The sequence below is a fragment of the Balaenoptera physalus genome (genome assembly GCF_965194825.1).
Source record: "Balaenoptera physalus genome assembly, chromosome: 17".
In the NCBI taxonomy this organism is placed as follows: Eukaryota; Metazoa; Chordata; class Mammalia; order Artiodactyla; family Balaenopteridae; genus Balaenoptera; species Balaenoptera physalus.
This window is the reverse complement of record NC_138895.1, coordinates 65,393,833-65,416,940: the sequence shown is the minus strand read 5'-3', so window position 1 is coordinate 65,416,940 and position 23,108 is coordinate 65,393,833. Positions and strand designations below refer to the sequence as shown.

General features: G+C 42.8%; 1 protein-coding gene and 1 long non-coding RNA gene across 12 annotated transcripts in view; both read left to right on the top strand.

Annotated features, from left to right (window-relative positions):
• LOC309646705 overlaps nt 1-23,108 on the top strand; it is a 610,320-nt gene that overhangs the window by 414,328 nt on the left and 172,884 nt on the right. The window lies entirely within an intron of this gene.
• Nucleotides 1-23,108, top strand: part of SAMD12 (sterile alpha motif domain containing 12) — a 443,684-nt gene that overhangs the window by 267,593 nt on the left and 152,983 nt on the right. The window contains exon 5 of one of the 11 annotated variants that reach the window (XM_082433284.1): nt 19,605-21,894. The exons of 9 other annotated variants lie outside the window; for them this stretch is intronic. In XM_082433284.1, the coding sequence (XP_082289410.1) occupies nt 19,605-19,636 (32 nt within the window). In that variant the 3' untranslated portion in view covers nt 19,637-21,894. Of the gene's footprint in view, nt 1-2,813; nt 4,373-19,604; nt 21,895-23,108 lie in introns of those variants that run through there. One more of the 11 variants, XM_082433285.1, reaches the window with a different exon arrangement.

Below are 23,108 nucleotides of genomic sequence, written 5' to 3'. Positions count from 1 at the left end.
TGCATTTCCAGAGTGATGAATCTTCAATAGTAAATAGTGGTTAAGAACTCAGGAAAAGGCTCACTTCCTAGCCCATTTCTACAGTCATGAGCCATATTCGTCTCTATTTCCTCAACTGTAAACTGGGAAGAGTCATATCTGTCCGACCGAGTTGTAAGGGCTGAGGTGGGTAATGTTCATAGCCTAGCACGGGGCCAAGCACATGCTAATCCTGTAAGTACATAGTAGCTATAATTCTCAGTAAGCAGGCCTATGACACAGGAGTTTGTCATGGTTTTTCCTGGAACTTTGGCCTCAGAGCAGCACTGGGAGATTTTTCCTGGTGGGCAAGATCCTGGCATTGTACCGTCCACCTTCCATCAGGTCCAACCTTAGCAAGATGGGAGGAGTTAAAAGAGAAAGCAGTAGAGACTCAGAAAGTCAACAATGCGTGGCAAGACCTGCCAGACTTCCTCTGCCCAAGGACGTGCATTTCCACATCCATTTTTGGCATGAAGGTTGCTGTCCCTAGTTTGTTGTGTTTCCTGACAGTCACTCAATGTGGAATGGAGGCTGGAAAAAAGGGGAGACTTTCCACATCCTGACAGAATACCGTGTGCCAGGTGCCATGTACGCAGTCTCCATTTTCACAGCATCCCTGCCGAGGAGGTCATCTTACTCTCATTTGAAAGATTTTATTTTTTTATAAATTTATCTATTTATTTATTTTTGGCTGTGTTAGGTCTTCGTTGCTGTGCACGGGCTTTCTCCAGTTGCTGCAAGCGGGGCCTTCTCATTGCGGTGGCTTCTCTTGTTGTGGAGCATGGGCTCTAGGTGCACGGGCTTCAGTAGTTGCGGCACGTGGGCTCAGTAGTTGTGGCTCGCAGGCTCTAGATCGCAGGCCCGGTAGGTGTGGCACACGGGCTTAGTTACTCTGCAGCATGTGGGGTCTTCCTGGACCAGGGCTCAAACCCATGTCGCCTGCATTGGCAGGCAGATTCTTAACCACTGCACCACCAGGGAAGCCCCTTGAAAGATTTTAAAACTGAGACTTAAAGAGATTAAGTAACTTGACCAAAGTTGCACAGCTAACCCAACACAGACCCGAAGCCTTTCCCCTTAACACCAAACGCCCTTCAGTAAATCGAATCCTTGTTAAGTCCTGGCTGAGTCTGGGCTGATCTGTCTGCATTTCCCCTTCTACAAGACCCACTCCCACTCTGCCCCAGGGGTCTGTGGTAGAGGTGACAACTTCACAGCAAGCTTGTAACTCCAGAGCCCTAATACAGCCTCTTCAGGGCTGGGACTAGGGTGAGGCAAGTGAGGGGCCAGGTGCAAAATGTAAGGGAGACCCTCACTCCCAGGTTCATGTATGTGTCGACCCCCAGTTTTGCTCACCCTTATCCCAGCCCTGCCCTTCCTGAAGCCAGCTGTCCCGCAGTATAGCCGCTGGGATTTGCTAAAGACAGCTACACCTAGACCTCCGTCACGGTGAGAACCAGGATGGGCCTAAGACTGGCTGGCAGGCTGTTTGCTCCCCACGCCCGCCTCCACCTTTCTCAGATCGCACGTTTCTATTTCTGGGCAATTCCTGCCCCTAAACCTCTTCTCCTTCCTCCAAAACTACCTTTCATGGTTTCTTTTTCACCTGATTTTCCCTCCCAAACCGTAATATGCCTCCCAAGCAGGAGGAGGCCCCAGGGATCCTCTGCCAGGGCTACAGAAGTGGTCTCAGCCCAGGTGTCAGCTCCATTCTGTTGGACGTGACTGAGTAGACGAGGACTGGGAGGCCAGGCCGGGGCAGAGCGGAGAGCAAGGCGGCCTGGGGAGTGGGCTTCACCTCAGGCATGGGATGTGGGTAGTTGTGCTGGCCATCGTTATGACCCGGGTCTCTCCTTCTCATCATACAGAAGAGGAAGCGGAGGCCACGAGAAGGGGCATGACTTCCCTGAGCTCAGTCAACTAGCTAATGCAAAATCAGGCTCAGAAACCCTATCTGCTGCTCCCAGCACATTTTCTTCACTGAGTCAGGAGATGGAGCCCAATTCCATTTACTACCACGGCCACCAAATCGTAAAAGGAGGCATGATTCATACTTTAGCTGTGCCCAGTTTTGCTCTCTCTCAAAAACCTGCCCCTGTAATTGAGTACCAGCAATGTGGTGTAGGGACCACCTACATCAGAATCATCTGGAGTTTTGGTTCAAAATGCTGAGTCTCGGGACATCCCCTAGTTCTTCTGACTCAGAAGGTGATTCGGTCACTAAAGTTTAAAAAGGACTAATGTGGAGATTAGACTGTTTATATCAGTGACGTCTTCTTTAGTTTCTGGGCTTCTCTTTGTTTTCCTTTGGGGCATGAAGTCAGTATCATCATCTTGTATTTCTAGTTCTCAGTCAAATTCAACAAGAAATGGAAATCACCATATATTTCATCACACTGTGATTCGGCCAAGATAGAAATGGGAGAAGGGAATTCTCAGAATAGGAGACATTCAGTTTTCTCTTATGGGGCATGATAGAGTTATATAGAAAGATCCGTCATTTACCTACTGGTGTGTTTTCAGTAAAATTCTGTTGTCAAAGACGGTAAAACGCTCTTAAGATCTTCATTTTCAGTTGTAGGCGGAAAATACATGTCAGTATTTTCCTAAAACTTCTTTATAAGAATTTTGTTTAGTGCATTAAGCCCAGGGTACATACTGGTGGGCACAGCCAGAATCTGCAAATGTGCGTGTTTGACACACACAGTTTTTCAGAAAATTTGAATTAATTGCCAACATTTTAAAATATTTATTCCATCGTCTACTTAAATTTTTTTATATATTTCATATAGGACCACAGTCCCCCAATGCAACAACCTGATACCCAGTGGCTGGTCTTTGAAACAGACTAAGGCACACTAAAGACATTTGTAAATTCTTTAACATTCCTCCTATGGAGAGGTGGTGTCTGGGTATCCTCCCCTACAAGGCTGAGTGACTGCTCTGACCAGTATAATGTGGCAGAAACTGGCAGCATCTACTTCCTGTCTCTTGAGACACTTGTTCAAGGAAGTGCACCACCATATAACAAGTGCAACTGCCCTGAGCTCACCATGCTGTGAGAAGCCCAAGCCACAAGAAGACGCCCTAGAAGAGACATCATGGGGAGAAAGACAAAGGTCAAGGAGCACCTGGGTGCCAGACACATGACTGAGGAAGCCGTCTTGGAAAGGCATCCTCCATCCCCATGACGGGACATCACATGGATCAGAGATGGGCCACCCACCTGAGTTCTTCGTGAATTCCCATCCAACGAAAGCATAAGCAAAAGAAAAACCCTTGCTTTAAGCCATCAATTCGGTCTAGAGAACCGAAACAAGAGCATGTGTTTCTAGCTTGCTCTGTTCTGACCTCCATTCTTTCCCCTGGCTTTACTTTCTCAAATTATTTTACATTTTGACTCCATATGTGGGTTCACAATCCGTATTTAAACCTGTCTGGAGACCCTTGAATTATGTGAACTTTTGAAAATTAGAATACTAAAAATAAATGAATGAATGAATGAATGAATGAATGAAAAAATTGGGTTCGGAGGGCAGGAGGGCTGCAGGGAGCAATGGAAATGTCTGCTTGAAGTGCTTTATCTTCCACAGACCACCTTGCTCAAGGTGAAGAGAGCATAAGATCAAGCATTGGTCAGCTCCTCCTTCCTTATCTATAAAAGCAGGTCCCATTCATCTTTGACATTCAGTGAGCCTAGGAGGACGATAGCTCTGCTTTTGTATTATTTATTTTGAGTGTGTATTTTTGCCTCTTGTAACATATTAGAAAGTATATTGATTCCATGGCAGTCCAACCTGTGGGGCAAAAGAAATGTCTAATTCTTTGTGGAGGCCTGTGCCTTTCTCATCTGGTACCTCTTGCTCTTAGTAAATAGTTGTGGAGTAAATGAATGAACAAGTGAACGTGCGTTAGTCACCAAGGCTACAAAGACAAATGAGATGTAGTCCCTGCCCTTGAGGAGCTCACAGTCTGTCGAACACAGGCAGCAAATTAAATACTGGTTATGCCTCCTGGGTAGCACATTCTTTTATTCAGAAACATCATTTTGTCTGTGTCGAGCCGCTGTTCACACCCATAACCCGATGGAACGACAGGCTTGAGGGAAACATGCTTCAGAGGAGCCCAGGATAGGGCAGGGGGCTGCAAACCACCCACCCTGAAGAGGCACCCTCCCCATGCTCAGGTCTTAACCTTGGCATGAAGAGGGGAGAGGGAGGTACGTCCTATCAGAGCTGTGGAAGGCCAGGCACAGTTACTCAGAAGCCCCCTCAGGGACCCATCAGAAAAGCAGGAACAGAATCACTGACGCATGGTTCCATCAGCCTCAGCTTGCGTGGACTGCAGAGACGGCTGCAAGGCCGCTCCATGGCCGCCACTCCTCAAAGCTGCAGCCAGAGCTGAAAGGTTTCAGGGCAAACACCAGAGTTCTGTTTTGCCTTTTAAGAGAGGTTGAGGAAGTCCCTGATTTTCATCAGCCTGGCCCATATGGGCTTTAAGGAATTACCTTTTTTTTTCCACCCCAAGTAAGTTTGGCAAAGTGTCAGTTTGTGCATTTTTTTTTTTTTTTCCTTTTTCTTTCTTTATAATTGAGGACTTTGGGGAAGTGGGAGAGAGGGGAGGTGAACACTTTTGTTTAATCTTAAAGATAAGTGCTTTCTGGTTCTTTATTCAACTGGAGAGATTTGAGTATCAGTGTCAATATATTGATACAATCAACATTGTACAGAGCGTTGATTACCATGCTTTGGGGTTTTGAAAGACTTCTTTTTGTTTGTGTTAAATAGCAAGACCAGGCGGATGTCAGGAAATTGCTGGGGAGCGATGTCGGGGGTCTGGCCAATTTCCAAGCAGCAGAGCTGTGTTCTAGCCTGGGAGGCCGAGCCCCACAGGTGAAAATGACTTTGTGTTTGTCAAGTAGAACTTGGTGAAATACGTAACCAGTAGTTAACTTTTTGTGTTCAATAGACTCTGAGCTCCTTCAAGTAGAAATCCCATAAGAAAAGGTAAAAGCAACAACAATGCAACCCAGCTTCTCTCCCATTCCTCACAATTTAAAAATGTCAGTGTCTTAATGCTTTGAGGAGAAAATGTCATCTTTATCAAGGGTCATTATCTTTTTAAAGAGTAGCTTTTTCATCATCCCATCATTGGAATCCAAAGTAAACATAAACTCACTGTCTTGGTAATAAGGTACAACTATAAAAAATAAAGATTTTTTAAAAACTTAAATAGCAGCTACAGGAACTGTTGCTAGTAAGTGATGATTAGCTTGTGATTACTAATAACTGACTATGCACCTCATTCAGTTCTGGCTGAAGAGATCCACTTTGAAAGGGGGAAGAACTTTATATATTCCTGAAAGCAGAGCCTGCTTGCTAGTTTTGTTTCTATTCTTTTAAGTTTTGCCACCTTCCTATAATCTGTAAATTGGTTTTGCACTGCTCTTAACCGTGATGAGTGTTTCTGGTGTTATCCACTATCCCTGGTGATTTCATTTAAATCTAGAATCTCATGGCCCACGATTCCTGTCTTTAGATGGGCAGTGTGTTCTTAAGTGAATAAAAAGTTGTATTGCTTAATCTTCAGGAGGTGACTAGAAGGTGAAATAAGGTTAAAGAAAGCATGTCAAGATAGCATGCTTGGTCTCCCTGCTTCTAACGGGGTCTGAAATCACTCAATACCTTGGGACTCAAAGCATGGAAGAGACACTGGTGTGTAAAAGCAGAACTGGCATGTGACGTGGATTACTGGTCCCAAGCCAGCAATTACTAGGGACCCGCTTGGTTGCATAGTCTTGTCCCTTAGTCCAGAGAGCTGAACTCTCAAATGAGGACTACATGGATAAAATTCCTGAAGCGTAAGGTTCCTTCTTCTTCCATTCATGAAGACTGTTCTATGACCATAAACATAATAGACCCAAAAAGAACTTTGAAAGATTGTATTGCCCATGCTCCTGACTTCAGGAAAAACGATGCACAACCTACCCCATACAAGATAACTGTGTGTCCATTGTTCAGCCTTCAAGAAAATGATGGTTGCCAGCTTTCTTTGCTAACTTATCCTGATGCTTAATTACCTTCCCAGAAGGAAAATCCTGGTATGGCTATAGAGTCAGTCGGACACAGCTGGATTCCCATGTCTGTGCAATTACTCTCTGGTTCTGTGATTATCAGCAGATTACCGATCTTGCCAGACCTTAACTAATTTGTAATATGTGAATAAACAGTCTGTGTACATCATGAGGTTTTAGGGGAGTGGAGATCCATGTGACACGTTCCTTTCCTCTTCCTCATTACCTCACCCAGTCCCCTCCTGTTGCATTCTTTTTTTTTTTTTAATCTTTATTGGAGTATAATTGCTTTACAATGTTGTGTTAGTTTCTGCTGTATAACAAAGTGAATCAGCTATACATATACATATATCCCCATTTCTCCTCCCTCTTGCGTCTCCCTCCCACCCTCCCTATCCCACCCCTCTATGTGGACACAAAGCACGGAGCTGATCTCCCTGTGCTATGCAGCTGCTTCCCACTAGCTATCTATTTTACATTTGGTAGTGTATATATGTCCATGCCACTCTCTCACTTCGTCCCAGCTTACCCTTCCCCCTCCGCATGTCGTCAAGTCCATTCTCTATGTCTTCGTATTTATTCCTGTCCTACCCCTAGGTTCTTCAGAACCTTTTTTTTTTTAAGATTCCATATATATGTGTTAGCATACAGTATTTGTTTTTCTCTTTCTGACTTATTTCACTCTGTATGACAGACTCTATGTCCATCCACCTCACTACAAATAACTCAGTTTCATTTCTTTTTATGGCTGAGTAATATTCCATTGTATATATGTGCCACATCTTCTTTATCCATTCATCTGTCGGTGGACACTTAGGTTGCTTCCATGTCCTGGCTATTGTAAATAGAGCTGCAATGAACATTGTGGTACATGACTCTTTTTGAGTCATGGTTTTCTCAGGGTACATGCTCCATAGTGGGATTGCTGGGTCGTATGGTAGTTCTATTTGTAGTTTTTTAAGGAACCTCCATACTGTTCTCCATAGTGGCTGTATCAATTTACATTCCCACCAACAGTGCAAGAGGGTTCCCTTTTCTCCACACCCTCTCCAGCATTTATTGTTTGTAGATTTTTTGATGATGGCCATTCTGACTGGTATGAGGTGAAACCTCATTGTAGTTTTGATTTGCATTTCTCTAATAATTAATAATTTTGAGCATTCTTTCATGTGTTTGTTGGCAATCTGTATATCTTCTTTGGAGAAATGTCTATTTAGGTCTTCTGCCCATTTTTGGATTGGGTTGTTTGTTTTTTTGATATTGAGCTGCTTGTAAATTTTAGAGATTAATCCTTTGTCAGTTGCTTCATTTGTAAATATTTTCTCCCATTCTGAGGCTTGTCTTTTTGTCTTGTTTATGGTTTCCTTTGCTGTGCAAAAGCTTTTAAGTTTCATTAGGTCCCATTTGTTTATTTTTGTTTTTATTTCCACTTCTCTAGGAGGGGGGTCAAAAAGGATCTTGCTGTGATTTATGTCGTAGAGTGTTCTGCCTATGTTTTCCTCTAAGAGTTTGATAGTGTCTGGCCTTACATTTAGGTCTTTAATCCATTCTGAGTTTATTTTTGTGTATGGTGTTAGGGAGTGTTCTAATTTCATTCTTTTACATGTAGCTGTCCAGTTTTCCCAGCATCACTTATTGAACAGGCTCCCTTTTCTCCATTGTATCTTCTTGCCTCCTTTATCAAAGATAAGCTGACCATATGTGTGTGGGTTTATCTCTGGGCTTTCTATCCTGTTCCATTGATCTATATTTCTGTTTTTGTGCCAGTACCATACTGTCTTGATTACTGTAGCTTTGTAGTAGAGTCTGAAGTCTGGGAGCCTGATTCCTCCAGCTCTGTTTTTCTTTCTCAAGATTGCTTTGGCTCTTCGGGATCTTTTATGTTTCCATACAAATTGTGAAATTTTTTGTTCTAGGTCTGTGAAAAATGCCATTGGTAGCTTGACAGGGATTGCATTGAATCTGTAGATTGCTTTGGGTAGTATAGTCATTTTCACAATGTTGATTCTTCCAATCCAAGAACATGGTATATCTCTCCATCTCTTTGTATCATCTTTAATTTCTTTCATCAGTGTCTTATAGTTTTCTGCATACAGGTCTTTTGTCTCCTTAGGTAGGTTTATTCCTAGGTATTTTATTATTTTTGTTGCAGTGGTAAATGGGAGTGTTTCCTTAATTTCTCTTTCAGATTTTTCATCATTAGTGTATAGGAATGCAAGAGATTTCTGTGCATTAATTTTGTATCCTGCTACTTTACCAAATTCTTGATTAGCTGTAGTAGTTTTCTGGTAGCTTCTTTAGGATTCTCTATGTATAGTATCATGTCATCTGCAAACAGTGACAATTTTACTTCTTCTTTTCCGATTTGGATTCCTTTTATTTCTTTTTCTTCTCTGATTGCTGTGACTAAAACTTCCAAAACTATGTTGAATAATAGTGGTGAGCGTGGACAAACTTGTCTTGCTCCTGATCTTAGAGGAAATGGTTTCAGTTTTTCACCATTGAGGACGATGTTGGCTGTGGGTTTGTCATATATGACCTTTATTATGTTGGGGTATGTTCCCTCTATGCCTACTTTCTGGAGGGTTTTTATCATAAATGGGTGTTGAATTTTGTTGAAAGCTTTTTCTGCATCTATTGAGATCATCATATGGTTTTTCTCCTTCAGTTTGTTAATATGGTGTATCACATTGATTGATTTGCATATATTGAAGAATCCTTACATTCCTGGGATAAACCCCACTTGATCATGGTGTATGATCCTTTTAAAGTGCTGTTAGATTCTGTTTGCTAGTATTTTGTTGAGGATTTTTGCATCTATGTTCATCAGTGATATTGGCCTGTAGTTTTCTTTCTTTGTGACATCCTTTTCTCACTTTGGTATCAGGGTGATGGTGGCCTCATAGAATGAGTTTGGGAGTGTTCCTCCCTCTGCTGTATTTTGGTAGAGTGTGAGAAGGATAGGTGTTAGCTCTTCTCTAAATGTTTGATAGAATTCACCTGTGAAGTCATCTGGTCCTGGGCTTTTGTTTGAAGATTTTTAATCACAGTCTCAATGTCAGTGCTTGTGATTGGTCTGTTTATATTTTCTATTTCTTCCTGGTTCAGTCTCGGAAGGTTGTGCTTTTCTAAGAATTTGTCCGTTTCTTCCAGGTTGTGCATTTGATTGGCATGTAGGTGCTTGTAGTCATCTCTCATGCTGCTGCATTGTTAGTGTTCTCTGCCTCAGTGCAGAGGACAATGTCAAATGTCCAGTCATTCCCTAGGGGAGTAGTTAGTGTGATGTCACTTGAAGACTTGACATAAACTTTAAAGGGAAACGTGCTTGTCCCCTTCAGAACAGCCAGATAAACTAAGAAAGCAGGTAGTATATCGCATTTTGTGTTAGTTTACTAGGGCTGCAGTTACAAAGTGCCCAAAACTGGATAGCTTAGAACAACAGAAATTGCCACATGAATGCCTTAGGGAAGGGCCTGTTCCAGGCTTCTCTCCTACCTTCCCGTAGTTTCTTGTATGGCAGGATAACTGCGGTCTTCACATGCCTCTTTCTCTCTGCCCAATTTTCCCCTTTTATAAGGACACCAGTCGTATTGGATAAGGGGACCATGCCACTCCGATTTGACCTCATCTTACATCATTCCATCGACACCACCAAATCAGGTCTCACACTCTGACTTGATGAGGATTAGGACTTTGATATGTGAATCTGGGGGAGTCACATTTCAACCCCTAATACGCTAAGTTGTGGGACAGTTCGTGGTTCCTGAAAATCTTTTGCCAGGTACTATTTGAAGTTATACTTGGGACTCAGGACAAAGTAATTTGTGGCCAGCCCCTCAGATATTGCAGAAAGACAATTCCTTGGAAAACCAACCTCAAACCCCTGGGTATTAGGAGAGTATGGAAACGTGTCACAGTAGAGAGCCGCAGAGTCACGTGCACAAATGGAAGAGGAGAAGAAGCCTGGATGCAAGTGGACGAGACAGCCACAGAGGTCGTAGCTGAGCCACATCAAGAATGTCACACAAGGGACTTCCCTCGTGGTTAAGACTTCGCCTTCCAATGCAGGGGGTGCGGGTTCGATCCCTGGTCAGGGAGCTAAGATCCCACATGCCTCGGGGCCAAAAAACCAAAACATAAAACAGAAACAATATTGTAACAAATTCAATAAGAACTTAAAAAGAAAAAAAAAAGTGTCACACAATAGGCAAAGGGTCTTTGAGACAGTGGATGTACACTCTTCTTAGATCCAGGAAGTCTCTCTTCCTCTAGCCAAGGCTGTGCCTTTACCAGGCCTAGGAAGCTTCTGGCCCTGCAACTGTGGCATGTGATGCAAAGGCCTTCAGCAGTCCCCAGGAGAAAATATCTGTAAAAGATATATAACCTTAAAACTGGCCTCCATAGGAATAAAGTTAATTGAGATTCTCAACACCACATTTTTTTGTTAGTTGGAACTAGCTGAGAAAATTTTAGAATAATTTTCAAATATCAGAATAGTGGTGAAGAGCAACATTTTGTCATTTTCAAAGCAAGGGAGGATAAAGGGGAAGCTTGAATTATGGGAGATGCGATTCAGAATAGATATGAGAAGAACTTCCTGACAGTAAGAGCAGTCTATTAAAAAAAGTAAAGAAACTGTGGTATCTTCGTTACCTATCTTAGACACAAAGGCGGGCACCTCTCTGTTATAAAATGAGCATAGTCATTCCTGAATATCAAAGAGCTGAGCTTTATCTTTCCATCATTTTTTATTCACCAAAGAGTTATTGTGCTCATAACTTACGCAGGTGCAGAGCTGAGATCTAGGGCCCCAGGGATGACAGACACGGGCTCCATCCTCAAAGAGCTCACCCACTCGTGCCGCTTACCCAATATCTAGTTGTTGAATAAAAACATAAATGAAGATGCAGAAACAGATAACTTCTCATGCAATGGCATAATACTAAGAGCTGCCCCAGTACTGTGTTTATATGTCTAACTGTGGGCAAAGTCATTCAAGAGTGCTTTGCCGAGCAGTTGGCATTTGGGCAACATCTAGAAAGATGACTGTTGTTTTGCAGGGTGGGCATGAAGGGATGGGACACACACATACAAGAGGCACGGTGATGGGCTGTTTGGACGCTGAGTACAGTGTGACTGGAGTGGAGGTGACCTAGTGGAGGCTGAGGGGACCAGTGATCAGAGAGGAGGTGGGAGGAAGGCGAAATGCATAAACCCTAGTTCTTCAGAGGGTCTCTTGGGCTCCTCGTGACTCTAACGCTTTGTAAGTGAGGTCCTACTGTATTCAGTACTCTCCTGACCCAGCCTGAAAATAAGACACTCTTTTTTGTCCTTTGTTTGTAAATTTGTAAAACAAAAGGATTATTGCTTGATCATATTGTAAAACATAGGGCTGGGTGAGGAAATTCTTCAACTTGGGAGTATTCAACTTCAACAGGTCAGGTCTTTGTGACCATCCCCTCTCTTTCAGTAGAGACCCACTTGGGATCATAATACAGAAAACTGAACAAGCCTGGTGCCAGCTGCTTTCCGGAGAGTGGTGGGGCTTTGGGTAGGAGGTGGATGAGAAGGAAGTACAAAGTAGCTAGGCTCTTCAATGAGGGTGGAGCCGGCCACAGAGCACAGGAGCCGTGCCGTTGAACTCTTGCCAGCTTATTTTGTTGCATAAAAATCTCATCTGTGCTCCTCCAGGAGAGAGTGGCCCTGTGGAGCTCAGAGAACAAGGTTTGCCGGACGCTGCCTCTTAGACCCTAAAATTGTTACCTAACCAGACTCGGCTTCACTCACCAATCTACCGACACTGGGTTGTGGTGAAGGAAAGTACAGCATGTATTTACCAAGCAAGGAGATAGGGCAGTTAATGCTCAAAAGAGCCAAAGTCCCGCTGGCTTTCAGACAAGGGTTTTTAAAGGCAACATTAGGGGTGAGCGTCACAGGGTGCGGGATCAGCCCCTGGACATTTTTCTGATTGGCTGGTGGTGAGGTAATAGGGTGATATTTCAGGAATGTCGGTCATTCCAACCAGCCTGGGGTTTTTGTGCTCGTGGTCAGCATGTGGTCACCATCCTCCACAGGCTGAGGGGTGGGGGTCTTGGTTTTTGCAGAACAACTCAAAGATATGCATCAGATTGTTATCTTTATCCCTTCAGGAGGAACTAGGAGGCCTGTGATTCTGTAGTTCTAATCATTAACTGCTTGAGTCTGTTCTCTGGAACTCAAGAGAATGCCAAACAAGAAGCAGGGGATGGGCTTCCCTGGTGGCGCAGTGGTTGAGCGTCTGCCTGCCAATGCAGGGGACACGGGTTCGAGCCCTGGTCTGGGAAGATCCCACATGCTGCGGAGCAACTAGGCCTGTGAGCCACAACTACTGAGCCTGCGCGTCTGGAGCCTGTGCTCCGCAACAAGAGAGGCCGTGATAGTGAGAGGCCCGCGCACCGCGATGAAGAGTGGCCCCGCTTGCCGCAGCTAGAGAAAGCCCTCGCACAGAAACGAAGACCCAACACAGCCATAAATAAAATAAATAAATAGATAGATAGATAGATAGATAGATAGATAGATAGATAGATAAATTAAAAAAATACAATTGACTTAAAAAAAAAAAAAAGCAGCGGGGGAAATGGAGGGACTTGTACCCAGGAAGCCCCCAACAGGGTCCTGCTCGGTTTCAGTCCCCCTTTTCTTTGATGTTCCTCAGTCCTGAGGGGAACAGGGGCAGGACAAGAAAGGGAATAAAGTTTCAGACGAGGGCACTCGGTTTTAGGGGGACTGGGTTTCAGGATCTCTCCCACCGAGAAGAGAGATGTGAGCGAGGGAAGAGGGGGCTGGGAGCTGAAGGGAAGCGGCTCAGAGAAGCTCTCCATGCAGCAGTGTCTGTTGAGCACTTTCTACTTTTTGGGCACTGTGCTAATGCGGGAAGGCAAACACCATACTTCCCTGGCAGCAGGCATCCACGTGGTGAGACAGACATTTCCTCAGCAGATGACTAAAGCAGTCACAACACACGAGGTAAATGAGGGGACAGGCAGAGGGGCCGTGGACCCTTAGGAGTGGCCCTTCATTTTCCCCTAATGTGGCAAAGCAGTCCAGGCATGGCAGCAAGATTCAAGAAATGACTTGCTCAGTGTGGCTGGAATTTGAGGCTTGTGGTGGGGCAGTTATGAGAGCTGAAGCTGGAGGGCAGATAAAAGTGTGTGGTGCGAAGGGGCTGAACAGTGAGCCCTCGCATCCTGACAGGGACTGACCCACAGCCGAGGACCCAGTCTCACTTGGCTAGGAGCCGAGGTCCCACACCTTCTGCACATGCACACACGCAACACCCAAGGGTGCTTTCCTACCGTTGCAGTGGTTATGTTGAGAAAACCAGGGCAAAGCACAATGGTAAAGAATGATTAGCGTTGTGACTAAATAAATGAACACACCACCTGTGCATCCTGTTTGGGGAAATGAGTCAGATTCGTGAAACAAGTCACACAATCGCAGCAAATGCCAATCTCAGCCATGGCAGCTAGGCTGGTCATTTCTAGTTTTAATGAGGGCCTTCGTGATCAGCGTTCATTCAGATGAATGAAGAGGAATTTTCGGTGTATGTTTTATTTTTAATCACATAGATGTAATTGCTGCCAGAAAATTTTTTAAAAATTTAGTTAGTCAAACATTTTAAAGTTAAAGTTACTCTAAACACACCATGCAGGAACAACTGTTAACCTTTTGGTGCATATACTTTCAGACTTCCATAAATATGTATGTTTATAAAAGTCGATTATTTTGTTCTGTTCTCTTAGCTTACATCTGACTTCAATTTTTGGAGTCCCTTTTGTTCCTCCTTTTTTCCTTTTTTAAATGGATGTGCCTAGTTTTGCTCTACATTATGAGTTTATCTTTGATTCCTTCCCCTCTCTGCATCCTACTCCAGGAATTTGGAAGGTATGGTACTTGTTTAAAGTTCTTCTGATCATTACTATCAAATTTTTAAATAATATTGACACATGTTTAAAACCTATGTTCTAAACCTCTGTTTCTCAAATTATTAATGTCAAGAATGAAACAATATCTACTGACTCACCCCACATACAGATGAAAAGTGCCCACGCTTTCCTTCCTCCAGCTCCGGACACACACCACCCTTTCCCCCCAGTTTTTGTTATTCTACTCTAGGTTTTTATCTCAGTCTGCAATAGTTAAATTGGGGTTTTCTTTGTTTGTTTGTTTTTTATTTTTGGCTGCATTGGGTCTTCGTTGCTGCGCACGGGCTTTCTCTAGTTGCGGCGAGCCAGGGCTACTCTTTGTTGCAGTGCACGGGCTTCTTATTGCGGTGGCTTCTCTTGTTGCGGAGCACGGGCTCTAGGCGCGTGGGCTCACTAGTTGTGGCGCACGGGCTTAGTTGCTCCGCGGCATGTGGGATCTTCCCGGACCAGGGCTCGAACCTGTGTCCCCTGCATTGGCAGGCAGATTCTTAACCACTGCACCACCAGGGAAATCCCTGCAATAGTTAAATTGTTGATTGTCACATAATCGGACCTCTTGTTTCAAGAATGAGATAGCGTTTACATTCTCCTTAGAAACAACGCTATTTAACAACGTTTGTATTCCTCGACGCCCATATTGTTGGTTGATCTCAGTTACCGTACAGAACACATCAGCATTCTAAAGCCCTTTCCCAGCTGAAAATGTCTTCTCCTTGCCTTCATTTATTACTGATGGTAGAATTTGGGAAGCATAGCGTAACCATTCTCCCTGAAAACCACATAGACAAATTAGACTGATTTTTTTTTTCTTTTATACAGGATCTATTTCTTTTTCCTGGATTTGGGAAAGTTTCTTTCTTTAGACTTGATATTCAGTGAATCTAAATATTTATCAGTTTTCACAAAGTTCACAGTAAAACTTTAGTGATTCTTTTTCTCTCATTTCAGACAGATTTTTCTTCAGTATCCATTTTTATGGTTTGCATTTATCCATTTTATTATCCTTTTTCTAGCTTATCTTTTTTTAGTTTTATTGAGAAACAATTGACATACATCACTATATAAGTTTAAGGCATACAGCATGATGGTTTGATGTACATGTATTGTAAATGATTTCCACAATTGGTTCAGCAAACATCCACCTTCTCATATAGATACAATAAAAAGAAAAGAAAGAAGAAAAGAATAAAAAATTTCTCCTTGTGGTGAGAATGCTCAGGATTTACTCTCTTAACTTTCCTGTATATCACACAGCAGTGTTAGCTATAATCATCATGTTGTACATGACATCCCTAGCACTGATTTATCTTATAACTGCAGGTTTGTACCTTTTGACCACCTTCCTCCAATTCCCCTCCCCCTTTCCCCCCTCTGCCTCTGGTGACCACAATTCTGATCTCTTTCTCTGTTTTTTGGGTTTTTTTTTTTTGATTCTACATATAAGTAAGATCATAGAGGACTTGTCTTTCTCTGTATGACTGTTTCACTTGGTGTAATGTCTTCAAGATCCATCTCTGTTGTTGCAAATGTTAGGATTTCCTCGCTTTTTATGGCTGAATAATATTCCATTGTTTATATATACCACAACTCCTTTATCCCTTCATCCATCGATGGATACTTAGGTCACTTCCATGTCTTGGCTTTTGTAAATGCTGCTGCTATGAACATGGAGGTGTAGATATCTTGTCTAGTTAGTGTCTTTGTTACCTTTGAGTATTTTCCCGGAAGTGGAATTGCTGGATCATACGGTAGTTTTATTTTTAATTTTTTGAGGATCCTTTATACTGTTTTCCACATAGCGACTGTCACAATTTACAGCCCCCCCCCATTATTTACAAGGATTCCCTTTTCTTCATATCCACACCAGTATTTGTTATCTCTTGTCTTTTTGATGATGGCCGTTCTAACAGGTGTGAGGTGGTATCTCACTGTGGTTTTAATTTGCATTTCCCTAATGACTAGTGGTGCTGAGTATCTTCCCATGTACCTGTTAGCCTTTCATGTATCTTCCTTGGAGAAATGTCTTTTCAGATCCTTGGCCCATTTTTAAATTGGGTTATTTGCTTTTTTTTCTTACTGAGTTGTATGAGTTCTTTATGTTTTGGCTATTAACCCCTTATCAGATACATGGTTTGCAAATACTTTTTCCCATTCTGTAGATTGTATTTTTCACTCTGTTTAGGGCAATTTACGTTTTTGAAATTGGTTCTCTTGCAGTGGTTCCGATTGCTTCCTCATTTACTCCCATTATGCATATGCTACATATACTGTGTCTGTGATTTCAGTCCATCTTTTTCTCTTTAGTCATTTTCACTTGCTTTTTTTTCTGTCTCTCTGAGTTCTGGGTGAGTGTCTCAAGTTTGCACTCACCTTAATAGTTTCTAAACCAGATCGATTTTCTGAATCACTTCAGGAAATTTTTGAAGTACAAATTTCTTAGCTTCACCCAAGGCCCACTGAATCAAAATCTCCTATATTTAACCCTAGGAATATATATTTTAAGTATCCGCTTCCCCCCCCAACCATATTTCTATGATCATCTAGGTTTGGAACCACTGTCCTATTTCACTAGTCTAATTCCACTTAATTCAGGAACAATTCTCCTCTTCACTGCTTTTTAGCAGTTTTAAATTCTGCAATGGAATTATTTGCTTCCTTGTAGTCTTTTCATAAAATCCCTTTTTTATTTCCGTTTGTTGCCTCATGACCTCTCTTTTTAGCAAGTTTGTATTTTGAGTAATTACCTTGAGAATACAAAGTAGTTACTCTCTTAAACTTTTGTCTTTCTCTTATGGCAAATTTTTTCCAAAGTCTACTATTTTCTCATATGTTATGTTTATTTCCTTGGGTTTATATTATATGTATAGTCTGTGGTGTAGAACCTTTTCTTTTAATTCCTTGTTGGGAGCCTATTTCATAACTTACACTTCATTGGTGCCTTGGGTGACTTCTCTGCATTCCCAGGCACTCTTAATTTGAGGGCTGCGTAATATGCATTTACATAATAAGTTTTGTCATTCAGTAGCCTCAGGAGAATGGAGAGTAGCCAATTTCTTGAGTAGACCCAGCAGGAGAGCTTTGCCTTACTCAGCATTTCCTACATGCTGAGGACTCTCAACGTGTAGACTCAGCCTGGGGACTCTTGCATCAAGACCCATCTCTCCGTATCTTGGGTACACTTCACTCTACCCACTATGCTGTGTACCTCGTGTGGCTACATCTCGTATTTCACATGAATTGTCTATCCCTGTGAGCTGGGTAGAATTTACATGAGTTGGAACAGTATCCTGTCTAGTTCCAGAATGTTCGTCCTATTTCTTAATGAATGACCACGTTGGTGACAGTTGGGTTAGAGAACATCCCCACTTCACAGGAGTTCTGTGTGGTTGGGCCATGTGCATTATTTTCCCACACTGCATATTCCACATTGTTCCATAAAAATGAGTCTCTCTACTTCCAGCAGACTGCCCTCCCTCCAGAACCTCTCCCCTAGATGTCAGAGTAAGTCCACAAAAAAATCAAGTAATAGCCCCAAACTGGAAATAAGCCCACAATCCATCTGCGGTTATGGTTAATAAATTGCGGTACGTTTGTACAATGGAAAGTAAATCTTAATTAGCCACATGCATCAGTATGAACAAATGTCAGAAACAAAGTTGAGCAAGAGTCAAACGGAAGACATTCAGTATGGTCCACTCACATCCATTTCCAAACAGGCAAAGCTCAGCAGTACGTTACTTAGACTAGAAATATATACGTAGGTGGTAGAGGTATTTTTTCAAAAAGCAAGTTAACAATGAACGCAAGTACCGGACAGTGATGCTCACAGGTGGAGGGGAGGGGACGGAATCAGGAAAAAGCCCTCCAGACATTCGAAGGTACTGCTAACATTCTACTTGCTAAGATCAGTAGCTGATGCACTGGTATTTGCTTTACTGTTATTTTTAATAATAATACTAATTTTTAATGACAATGGTTTTAAATAATTATACATCTAAAGTTTTAATGTAACAATAAATTCAATGATATGTTAAATCTAGTCCCAACAATTTTCATAGCTTCTTTTTATGAATGACACTTCACAATTTAAAAAAATTAAAAGTAAAAATAAGCCATGTAAGAGAAAAAATAGCTAAGGGTCACCATTCAACTGTCCTCGCTTTCCCCCAGCTGTGGTCCTACAGGGCCCTGTGTCCATAGTGGGGAAGGGAACTCCATGTGGTGCCCTGTTCCTTCCCCCCACCCACCCATGTAGCCAGGCCTCCTGATTTAGTGATGTTATTTGACTTTCCCAAAATGCCTTCCTCTTACTTGTCACCAAACAACTGTGCTCCACTCTCAGAATGAGAATTTCTATGTCTTCCCTCAGTTTGAGGCTTCTGGATGCTTGTAAATGGCTTTATTAGGTGACCTGGTTCAGCATTAAAGCTAGGCTTTTCCGTACTCCTGCTTCTCTTTAGATTTCTGAAAGGAGGAAGGTCGGAAGCTTGCTTTCATGTGAGACTTCTCCCCAGAAATAGGAAGAATGGCTAGAGCCATACACAGAGCGATATTAACAGTAGTGTGACTGTGCACAATGCAGAGCGTCATTGTCAAGCAGCACCGCGCGTATTCACTTTCTTCAGAGATAGCGTTCATGTCATGATGATTCCAGATGAGGACAACAAGGCTCAGGGAGTTCCAATGACTTGTCCCTGTTGCTGAAGCTGAATTCAGAGTCCAGAGTCCACCCCCATCCACTCCATTGCAATGCCTGATGCTTCAAGTCTATAGTCAGCTCTAGTTGAAAGATACTTTGTCATTCAGTAATTATTTATTGAGCACCTATTATGTGCTGGACCAGGTGCTAAGGACACAACAATGAACAAGGCGTACCTTTTCACTGCTACCCTGACACTTAAAATATAGGACAGAACGTAGGCATTAAAGAAAGAATTGCACAAATAACTATGAAGTGACGGTTGTGAAGAAGCGACTGTGTGATAGTGTACAAAGGGGAACCGAGACTATAGGGTCAGGGAAAGGATTTCGTAAGGGAGTGGCCAACCATCTGAACCCCCAATGATAAACAAGTTAATCAAGCAAAGAAGCGGGGAGAAGAGCAACACAATAGAGGTACAGCCTGTAGGAAGAGCCCAGAGTCTGGGAAGAACTTGGTAAACTGAAGAAATTAGCAGAAGGGCCTAGTGAGGCAGGTGGACAGTAGCCAAGACACACTTTTCAGGGCCGTGGTCAGGATTTTGGTTTTATTCTAAAAGTAAGGACCAGTCTCCGCAAGGTTTCAAGAAGAGGCGAGGCATCGTCATATCCATTGCTTTGTCTACTAAAAAGAGGGTAAAGAGAGCAGACCAGCTTATTTTAAGCCAAAATATAATCGGGAATGATTAACATATACTAATTATCTCCTATATTATTATAGACTTGTTTGTAAGTCTATAGTATCCATAAGGCTCTTTAAATGGATAAAAATATGTCACTCTCACTCTACATATTGGAAATTGAAAATAGATCTGGCACACCTTAAAAGACATTTCTGGCATTCACAGCTTTTCAAGTTGAAGATCCGTCTTCTGAATAGGAGGTGCCAGGATCTTGAAGCAGCCCAGGGACTCCTACCACGGCCCACCCTTGCCAGTCAGACAACAAAAGGTCGGGGCCAGGAACCCCCAAGACTGCTTCAGCTCTTCAGGGTGCTAAAGAAATGTACCACGTGGCAAAATGAATGGGCCTTTGTTTTAAATCAACATCTTGTGTTTATAAATTCTCACTCAAGGTCTGTAAAGGGCCCATTCAGCAGATCTTTTTAAAATCAGAAAATTAATTTTAATATAACTTCACTTGATTGCCCGCCAACCTTTCCCTCCTTCCAGTGGCATTTACCCATTGTTCTTCCATAAACTGGGAAATAACTGACTGCTCTCCAGAGTGAGGCTACCTGGAGTGGCGAATGGTGCAGTTCACACCTGTTTGTTGCATACCTGTGCCATGGAGGTACTACATCGTATGCTCTGGAAATGGATGACAAAGATGAGCAAGCCAGGCTTTCTGCCCTCGAGAGACCTCCAGTCTTAGGAGATGAGAGCAGCGGATTACAGTAGACTGTGATACAAGTGCTACCGAGATGGCTAACACACTCTGGGTTTTCAGAAGCGAGAGGAACGAGGAGAACTTTCAGTTACCCAGATCTCTGGCAGTAGAAATTATGTTTTAGGACGTCATTTTAAAAAAATATATTGAAAGTCCATGCTTCTGAAAAATTGATTACATTAGAATTCTGAACTGTCCATGTATTCCCTACAAAATGCCCTTCACTGAGTCTGTCTTTTGAAATGAATCTTCTCTGAACTAGCTGTGCATCTTTGGGGATCACTCGTGTGCATGTTTGCACGCCACTGCATGCTTACTCTATGGAAGGGACCAAAATAGCTATTGTCTAGTTGTTTTCATCTTTGATTTGCTTCACTGTAAATGGGATGTAAAACTGCTTATGGTAAGCTAATTATACCTAAGCATTTATCTTCTGCTGCTAAATGGAATCATGTAGAAGGCATCTCCCCACCCCAGAAGAATGGAACATTTAACCACAATAACTATTTTACATTAGATGAATCACCTTACTAACCTTTAGGACCTCGCTGCCATAAAGTATCTGACTAGCCAGGGAAACATGCAGGTCCTGCAGAATGACATTGTGTATTGTGTTTGATACTCGGTATAGAGCCCAGAGGCCCTAAAGTAGCAGCTCCTTTGTGAGAGGGCAGGTTGGGGATGGGAGGATGATTTCCACTAAATATCAATTCCAATACAGATTTGTAACTTTTAAACTCCTCACAAACATGCATTCCTAAAAGAGGCTGAATTGGGTCTTGTACTTGGTGGCTGTCATCCTACTAGAAATCTGAAGCAACACGAAGCATGCATTCATTCAGTCATCAGAAGAGAAGCAGAGGATGGACCTGGGTATTAAAATACATAATGTTCCCCAAGCCATCCCCTAGCCTGGGTCCTGAGGTTTTGGTCTCTTTTAGGAGGTGACATTTCATTGCTTACTCCTCAGTTTATGGTAATTTTATGCCGATCCAGGTCCAGGAATAATTGCTCCCAAATTCTTTATAAGAAAAACTCAGTTGTCATTTGCATTTTAGATGCCTGAAATGGATTGGCAGGCATTAGAGAGTTAATCCATCTTCTAGCTATGATTCATATATATATATATTGCTTTTCATTCTCCAGTTTGACACAGTGGAGCAGGGTGCTGTTATTGAGAAATTGAAGCAGCAGATGTGATTAAATCAGATCACACATCTCATTCTCTCTTTAATTTCACCTTGCTCTTCAGCAGCTGAATCCATGCGCTACCCCCATGGAGTCAGCCAGCGCCATGCATTCTTAGCATGCCCAGCAGAGCAGTAGCAAAATGTTTCCAAAGTCAGCCACCCTGCTGGGCTCTCCTGCATTCAAATCTGTGTTTGCCTCCAAATAAATCAGTATTGCTAGATCTGGTTTATTAATCCATTCATCTCCCTAGAGACTAAGATTTCTGGTTAATTTGCATCCTTAATGCTCAATTTCAACTAAGAGGAGTTTCAAAAAATAAAGACTAGAATCAAGGATAAAGAAACAATTAGGGGACTTCCCTGGTGGCACAGTGGTTAAGAATCCGCCTGCCAATTCAGGGGACACAGGTTCGAGCCCCGGTCTGGGAAGATCCCACATGCCGCGGAGCAACTAGGCCCGTGAGCCACAATTACTGAGCCTGCGCTCTAGAGCCCGCGAGCCACAACTACTGAAGCCCGCGTGCCTAGAGCCCATGCTCTGCAACAAAGAGAAGCCTGCGCACTGCAACGAAGAGCAGCCCCCGCTTGCCTCAACTCGAGAAAGCCCGCGGACAGCAACGAAGACCCAGTGCAGCCAAAAATAAGTAAATTAATTAATTAAAACCTTGAGGATATTTAAAAAAAGAAAAAAGAAACAATTAGAAGAAGTCTTCAGTCTCTCTCCTCAACCTTCCCTTCTTTCTTCTGTGACTTCCCCATCTCTCTCCCACCCACCCTTATTCCCTGCTTCTAGGAATAGGAGTTGGAAATGGCATTTATACATTTGCTTCGCAAGCGTGTCCTAAGAAGCTACATTTGTGGCATTCCCGTTGCCATCGAAAAATGAAGTTGAAATAAGAAAGCATTTCTCAGATTAGGGTTCAGTGTGCCTGACCCCTGCTGTTTAGCATCAGACAGTTCAGGACCAACAAAAATGAAGCAGTGTCCCAGCACTGAGAAGCGATCAGTGGTCCTGTGGCATACCCAGCATGGCATTAAGGGCCATCATAGATGCAGTCTCTCTCTCTTGAGACTAGCGGTCCCTTCCCACCTGGGTGTACTACTCTTCCTTTGCAACCAGAGTCCAATGACTATGACCAGTAATGGTCAACTGCATAGCATAATGTGGCTTAATTCATTCCACAAATACAGATGGAATGTATGCATGTTTGTATGTGCCAAGTGCTGCCCTAGGCAGTGCTGAACAAACACCATCTCTGCTATGACGAAGCTTTTCTCCTCTTAATTATCTGACCTCTGCTTACTTCTCCCTTCTCATCCATTCACCCTCGGTGTGCTCTATTAACGTCCAATACGGTAGAATAACCTACAGTCTCGTGAGCATCATTCATTATGGTCCATGTGTCTAGCGGACCTGGACCTCCTTCTACCCATTTGCCTGCCTAGCTTCCAGCCAAACATCAGGTCTCATTTCCTCCAGAAAATGGCCTCGCCCCTCCTCTGAGCTCACCGAAATGTGTCTTCTTGTCTTTCATCCATACTTGAACGTTTTCAGTGGTAGAGACTGTGTCAGTATGGTCCACATTCTCCCTGACACATAGTGGGCGCTCAAGAAACATTTGTGGAATTAATCACTGAATTCATTTTTATCCTTAAATAAGATCCATATATACTCATTTGCCCTTCATTTAATTTTTGTAAGACCCACAAGATAAGCTTTTAAAAGGAAGTAGAAAGATTGTGACATTTGTAACCTTATCACCCTAATTTTGG